Source organism: Spea bombifrons, chromosome 1, assembly GCF_027358695.1.
Source record: "Spea bombifrons isolate aSpeBom1 chromosome 1, aSpeBom1.2.pri, whole genome shotgun sequence".
NCBI lineage: Eukaryota > Metazoa > Chordata > Amphibia > Anura > Pelobatidae > Spea > Spea bombifrons.
This window is the reverse complement of record NC_071087.1, coordinates 105517085-105524713: the sequence shown is the minus strand read 5'-3', so window position 1 is coordinate 105524713 and position 7629 is coordinate 105517085. Positions and strand designations below refer to the sequence as shown.

The window sequence follows — 7629 nt, the reverse complement described above, 5'->3', positions numbered from 1 at the left end:
GATTGGATAGTGCCAGGCGCGAAATGTAACGCGGGAAAAAATAGAAGTGAAGATCTGTACAGCTGCCGACACCTCCTTCTTTCTCTTTCTATCAAACGGGTTTCTGATTCCGCCGTAAAATCTTCACATAGTGCCCCTCGCTGACGGGATCACGCCGCTCTTGTTTTCCAGCTGTCTGATCCTGCGGGGGGTATGTCGAATGGGTTATAAATTCCATTCATTCGGCCATCCAGGATTCAGAGCCGCCCCCACAGCAGAATGATGTCCGATGTGTGCTCCTCTCCGCATCTCCAGTCGCCTCCTTCCCAAGACACATCTCCTCCGCGCCGGGTTCTTGTGTCCGTTATCAAGGCCGTATCGCCTTCCTCCGCCCACACTCCATTGAAGCCGCCTCGCACTCCGTTCTCTACCGGGGTTCTTAGAGGTGCTCAACCCACCAGCCCTGGGTTTAGTGACTTCATGGTTTACCCGTGGCGATGGGGTGAAAACGCGCACAACGTGACTCTGAGCCCGGGACCTCCCGCTAGGCACCAGCAGCCGCCCGCCGAAACCCCGATCTCCACACGGGACGGCGGCGGCGCCAAGTCTCGTATTGCTGATGTCATCGGCACCGGAGAAGCTGCTGCTGGGTCTGTGAGAGGCGAGGAAAATGCCGGGAATCTGAAGGTGAGAACAGGGAGCTGGACCGCGGGAGTTAAATACCTGGGTTTGGGGGCAGCAATGGCCCTGTCTAAGGTTGAAAGCTTCGTTCTTATTAGGCCTTAACGCTGGGGTAAGCCTATGGTCATTACCACCCACGCACGGAGGTCCTCCGCTTATTTTAATATTCACGGCACCAATACTATTAAAAGAATGTCGTGACATGTTGTGTTTTTTCCCCCATGGCCAAAAAGCGCGGGTCCTGGACTGTCCCTTTAAAAATCCGTTCTTAAAGATTTTTGAATGAAACCATTTGCCCCCATGTGCCTTGGCAGGCATGCTGCTCAGCGATCCATCAGTCATCACCAGCTGTCAGGCCTGTACACTGCCCCATGCTAAACCTGCTGCCAACCCTACTGGATGGCATCGTCCGGCTTTTGGGGCTGTGTATCTAATGTTCACATGCTAAAGAACGCCCTGATCAGAGTATACTGGTATAAAGGTACTTTGGCTATTGGCATTTTTGGTTCTTTTTTTGCCCCAAATGACAAATTGCCCCTTAATTTCTCGGATGGCATTACCCGTGCCGTTTGCTTGTTATGCTGAAGACATCACCTGGAAGCCTATTCACCCTTTGTGTGTCATTAGATTTCTTAATCCAAAAAGGGTTGGCAATCCACGGTGGGAAAACCCCCTTTATTGCGAAATGCCAGTGCTCGATGCATTCACATTACCCATTAAGGCTGCCAGAATCTAATGGCAACGTCACACCCCCCAAAGGGTGGCCTGGAAATAAGGTAAATGCGTAAATATTTGCTATGTTGATACATAATGTAAACATCCTGTGGTTTACTATAAACTGAGAAAAATAAACGATTTAATTGTCAGTCTATTTAATTGGGTCCCACTAGATGGCACATTTTTCCTCCCCATTTGGTGCCAGTTGAGTGGGCTGTTACCATTTAGCGTTTATTTTTTTTTATCTTGGTGCTGCTGTAGAAGTTCAATGGCAGACGGCTTGTCACAGTTACTAATTTTATATCCCGGACAGGAACTGTTACACAAGTCACTAAAATAAAAAGCTATCATGGAATAAAAAAGTATTTATTCTCGCAGCTGCATGATCTTGGGCGGTACACGCTATTAATTCCATATATGTACTTGATATTGTTTGTCGAGAGCGGCGCTGCCTTCACCTTCTGTAGCAGAATGTTTTAACATGTGTTAATTTTTTGTGAGTGTGTGAGATTTACAGCATCTCATGCCTGATCGGGAAGGTTTTTTGTATTTATTTATTTTGTTAATATGTTTCCACAGTAACTTTTTTGCAAGGGAAGTTTGATACCGTATGCATCAGTATTGTACACAAACAGTTCAAAGCTAAATTGTTTACTAACACCGAAAATAACCAAGAAGCTCCTGTCAGCCCCAGTAAAGAATGTTTTGAGTACTTCAATATACATACTAAAAAAAAAAATGGTGGGGGCTCACACCTGAAGCTGCCCTCCATGACCTGACTATTTTTGCAGTTGATCCTCAGTGCCCGCAGTTCTTACCTAGCTGGTGCTGTGTTATGCTGAGCACATCTCCTGCATGCAAAATAGCTGTGATGGGGGAATGGGTGGATGCAAATTGGGGAGATGATGCAGTCTCTCTCACTATGAATGCATCTCCCCCGTAAGCGATGGGGTAAACATTTCCCCTCTTTATATGTACTTTTTTTCTGCCGCTATACTAATATTTTGTGCCATCCAGCTTTAAAGTTGTTCAACATTAATTTTTTTATTTTTTTTTTGGATGCTTTTGTTTCATATAAGGGTCAATTATCACATCTTCATATAGTGATTTAGGACTTTCTGAAGTGGGACTCTTCTGCCATCATATGCACTTTAATGCATTTCGTAGCTGTGCGGTACCTTTCCATTTTTAATCTGTATTTATAAACGCATGTGACAGGGCCCCCACATGCATTTGCTGTTTTTCCTTTCCCTGTTCTCTGAACCACGTGCACTTGTGTGGAAAGTCCTTCAGTTTATTTCAATGGTAGTGCTTTCCAGATTGGCAAACGTCAGCATCTTCTAGGTCGAGTAGGAGCTTTATTTTTGCTGGAAGAACCTTTTTAATATCCCTTTTATTATTTTATTTCTCAGTTTAATAATTTCTGCTTTTGTGTGCTGTAGTGAACTTTTAATGGTGTGAATAAGCATTTTAATTTAGTGTTGGGTTTTCTTGTGGATGCTGGTGTCTTACTGTTTGTTTTTTTTATTCGTTTGAGATGATGTTGTGACATTTTACTCTGGATAAAGCTGCTCAAGACACTTGTACTAGCATACTTGCCTGCAAGGAGTATGTACCCAGCTTCTTCCTTTATTATCATCTCATTATGTGTCTTTGAATGTCCTGAAGCTGTTGGAGTCAGACATGTGCCTTATTGGAAGTGATGCATTGTACTGTGTAGTGGTGGACCATGACCACGGTGCCCAATGCTTCCAATCCAGCCACCCTCCACTGTGGGTAGCATTTCCACATAACACAACTGACCAGGACTGTTTGGCACGCAATGTCCTGCTTATTTACCACTTGCGGTTTTGTAAAGGTTTGCTTTAATTCAATGCTATAATATAATCTTTAAAGAGATTAGTATTGACTAAGACAGATTGTAACCGTTTATGAAATAAGGCCGACCAAGGCTTGACTGAAGTATTCTGCATGCTACAGCTTGAAGGCAGATTTTTGCCGGTGTAAGCCTGCGTTTTATAGCCCATATTGTGAGTTGTTTTCCATCCCCTGAACACCCGGATTATGAAATCCTGTATTGCTGTTGCTTAATAAGGGTATGACTTATTTTACAGCTGCAACTGAGAAAGATCATGTAGTTATTGAAACAATGTACATTTTCTATACAGGATGGAATTCGGCGTGGCCGTCCAAGAGCAGAAACGGTTCGAGACTTGATCAGTGAAGGCGAGCTCTCTTCCAGTAGGATCAGGTGCAATATCTGCAACAGGGTGTTTCCTCGTGAAAAGTCTTTACAAGCCCATAAAAGAACACATACTGGTGAGTAAACAAATTGTGAAAAATCCCTCAAGAGCCTTGTGTTGTTGCACCTGTGGAATTAACATTAATTTAACAAGCTTTCTATGCGAGACCTCTTTACAAACCATTAGCAAAACTTCCATTTCAACCTTTGATTTGAACAGCTGTATATCTTGCTGTTCCTGCTCTGAATACCCAATGTGTTGGGCAATTGACCCTGCAATGTAGGGAAAACCCAGTTTGCAAGAGCTCCTTAGTAGAGGTTAAAACTGCTCTACTTCATTGATGTTCTAACACTTGCATAGCTGCTATAGCTTATCGTTCCAGTGCTGAAGGAATCCCTGATTGTTTGTTTTTTTTTAAACACTCTTGTTTCCCCACTCCCAACAGGTGAGCGACCTTATCTTTGTGACTACCCTGAATGTGGCAAAGCTTTTGTGCAAAGTGGACAACTGAAAACACACCAACGTCTTCACACGGGAGAGAAACCTTTTGTATGCTCAGAAAATGGTAACTCCACTTTTTCCCCCTGTCCAAACGCCCAGAAAAGATTGTCAGTTCATTGTTTTGGTACAAATTAAATATAACTTTATTCTTAGGGTGTATGAGTCGGTTTACACATGCCAATCGACACTGCTCTAAGCATCCGTATGCAAGACTAAGGAGGGAAGAACCAGGCAGTAAAGCAAGCAAACTCCAATCCGCTGATAACAAGGAAACAGCAGAATGGCTGGCAAAGTGAGTGTAGTATTAAATTCCTACGTGAATGCACATCGTAACCTTAATAACAAACTGAATACCTTACCATTTATTTTTACTGTTAAGCTTATGCTTTGAGGATCATTGGCTTACATTTCTGCATTGCAATAAGTACCATGTCACCATGTCCCAGGCTAAGGGAGCACAGCCGCTTACTTGTGCTCCCTTAGCCTGGGACAACACACTCTTTCCCCGGTTTCCCAGTCACTAGCCGAGACTCAGTGTAGGGTAGTCGGTCGGACTATGGAGCTCCTGTGACATTGGTGGCGGGGGTACCTTCAGTCCAGGGTTAGGATCTGAGCCAGCCGCCCAGCATTTCTGGGGACCACAGGTGGCGACCACAGTCTCATCCACCTGTATGGGATAAATGACATACCATAGCTGGTGAAACTAGCATGGTCTTGAGTGTAATGCTTGGTGAAGTGTGAGCTGAGCAGGTTGACAACACCTAATCTGCACTTTTGTCCTTCTGCGCTGTGCAAGCACTTTCCACATCAACCCACACCAGCAAGCTAGTGCAAAGAAGTATAAATCAGACCTATGTCCTATGCTAACTTTTATAATAGTGAGCATGAGCACCTGGGTTCTTTAGCGTACATCAGCGATACAGATCATTTAGTTACAAGGTGCATTAAACTGCAAAATGAATAATGTGCAATGGCTTACAATGTAAAAATGTCAAGCTAAGGTGTTAAATTGCCATTATATCTTCTGCCCCTAGGCACTGGGATGCGCAAGAGCAGCTGCCACCCACGTTAAAAGTTAAGTCCCTCCAAAAAGCAGACCAGGAGCAGCAGGACCCATTGGAGTATCTTCAGTCAGATGAAGACGAGGATGAGAAAAATGGCCCTCACACCTCTGCCCGCCATCGCTTACAGGAACAGCGGGAGCGTATGCATGGCGCTCTGGCCCTCATTGAGCTAGCCAATCTGGCTAGTGCCCAGCTGCGTCAGTAACCCTACCGAATTCACATGTACGAAATGTCCTACCCTAGCAGTATTTCCTCTACGTTTTCTTCCAATGGGTCATAATTTAGATTGTGTATTCCCTTGGAGCGAAACGGTGGCTACAGTATACTGTTTTGGGGTAATAAGCTAAGCACCTTATTTGCTTGACATAGGCTGCTATCCTGTAGAATTTTTATGAAGAATGTCGTTGCTTCCTAACTGGGAGCAAGAGAGAATTGCACTTTTTATGGAAAAAGATAGTTGTAAAGTGTTTTTTTATATATAAATATTTTTGTAAATATGGAACCGTAAAGAGGCAGGGATGATTTATACATCTGTGTGGATGTTGGATTTTACAAGCTTAACATGCTATTTAAATAATAAATAAACATGCAGACTTTTGCAGCACAATTAGCCTTCCTCTGGGAAAGTTTTTTTGTAAGGTACATTCTATAAACAACCATTTTTAGTACGGAAAACTGGAAATTTGGTGGCGATGCCTGAAATGTTTGACATTTCTCTGTGTTTCAGTGTCTCAAACTGCAGTGTCACTTTAAGATATTTCAGATATTTTTTTTTTTGAACGGAGATCTATTAAGTCTGCTGTTAAGCTTGCAAAATATAAACCTTTTAGAAAGAGTTGCCCATAAAATGGGTCCTATGGTGTAGTAAAGCACTCGATCTATACAAGAAGGTATTTTACAAGGAGGACTTGATGTGTAGTAAACTATTTTTAGACTTTCTGCAAACACTAATTTTAATCGGCTTTTAGGACGTATATATATATTTTTTTTTATTTTTTTTTTGCAAATTGCCTAAAAGCCACCTTTTTATTTTATAGCTTTAACATGCCAACCTTTGTGCTAAATGACTCTGTTAATTAGGAACGTCAGAAAAAGGACTTATCCATGGTTCACTAGCCATGAGCTTTAAAATAGCAATTTGTGTGTTGGCCACAAGTGGGGCGGTTCACTGTTTGCTTTTAAGATGAGAAATGAATAATGCAACCTTCTTGTCTCTTACTTTTCATAGTGTAACTACAGCCAAGCAGTAATCCACATGGAAAACATGTATCTGCTTTTTTTGTTAATCTGATACTTAAGAGTATAACACCAGGACTTTTTGCATTCACAATACCTTGTTTTGGGTGCGCTTGGAAAGTATGTTTTTCACTAATCATTTAAATAGTAACCCTCTGATGTAATACTCTTTATTTAATGATGACTCCTATCTCTGCTTAGTAGACAGTTCCCTAAACGGACCAATTGCATCAAAATAGAATTGTCACCCTGGCTAGGGAAATGAAATTCGAACGTAAAGCACTTAAGAGGCATTGGACCATGCTTGTCCCTCATTTTTCTTTTAAAACAATATCCAGCTCTCATGCTGCCAAGTATGAGATTTTAAATAACTTTGAGCATTTCTTTTGTCTGCGCCCCACACTTTGCACACAATGCTTTTTTTCTTTGACTATAGGCAAAGTTAGAAAATAACTTTGCTGCGCACTTATTTCCAAAAAGGGATAAAATTAAGTAACCTTAAATGTTTTAAGACTGCCTTTTGTTCTAAAAATGTGGTTTTTAAAGTGTTAACCTGCTTACAGCTAAGTTTGTAGTTTGCCATGAGTTACTAGTATAAAAATGTATTTGGTGCTTTTAAATAAAACCTTTTTAATTTAATTTCTGTGGTGTTCATGTATTTATTTTTTGCCATTCATAATTTGTGGTTATGGGCTGGAGGTTTTTGAGCGAATACGGTAGGTGTCACATTGTGAAAAATAACACAGAAATTGCCAAAAATGTGTGTATTTCAATTGGGAATGAGTTGTTTTTTCTACACTGTATTTTGGTTTAATAACCTGCATTGTCTTCAGTTCCAACCATGGGCCAGGGCTCTCCTTAGACATGCTATGTACTGTAGCTGATGGTGAATCAGACATTTGGACAACGGATCTATACCTTCCTTATTGCCCTTGTCAGATTGTTTAACTGTACTGTCGCATCAGCTTGTTTCCTTGTGACCCTAAACTTTAGGAAATGTAATCACGGCACAGATCCCAAATTAAGTCACTGGAAGATTCAGGTCAAAAGCAAATGACCTGGGTGAATGAAGTTAACTAGTCATAAAATGTAGAGATCCTCTTTAAATTAGTCTTACTATTATCCTGAGGGGGGGCACATGTTTTTAAACAAGGAATTAGGCAAAGTCACTAAATTATAAATTATAGTATTATACCAATTAGTGAGGT

At 41.7% G+C, this 7629-nt stretch overlaps 1 protein-coding gene across 1 annotated transcript; it reads left to right on the top strand.

The window, feature by feature from the left end:
- The first annotated feature begins 229 nt into the window (after nucleotides 1–229).
- On the top strand, nucleotides 230–5841 carry ZNF367 (zinc finger protein 367). The gene is made up of 5 exons (XM_053467550.1): nucleotides 230–666; nucleotides 3546–3696; nucleotides 4066–4185; nucleotides 4275–4413; nucleotides 5156–5841. Exons 1-5 carry the CDS (start codon nucleotides 259–261, stop codon nucleotides 5388–5390), a joined length of 1053 nt encoding a protein of 350 aa, XP_053323525.1. The 5' UTR covers nucleotides 230–258; the 3' UTR covers nucleotides 5391–5841.
- The last annotated feature ends 1788 nt before the right edge of the window (nucleotides 5842–7629 follow it).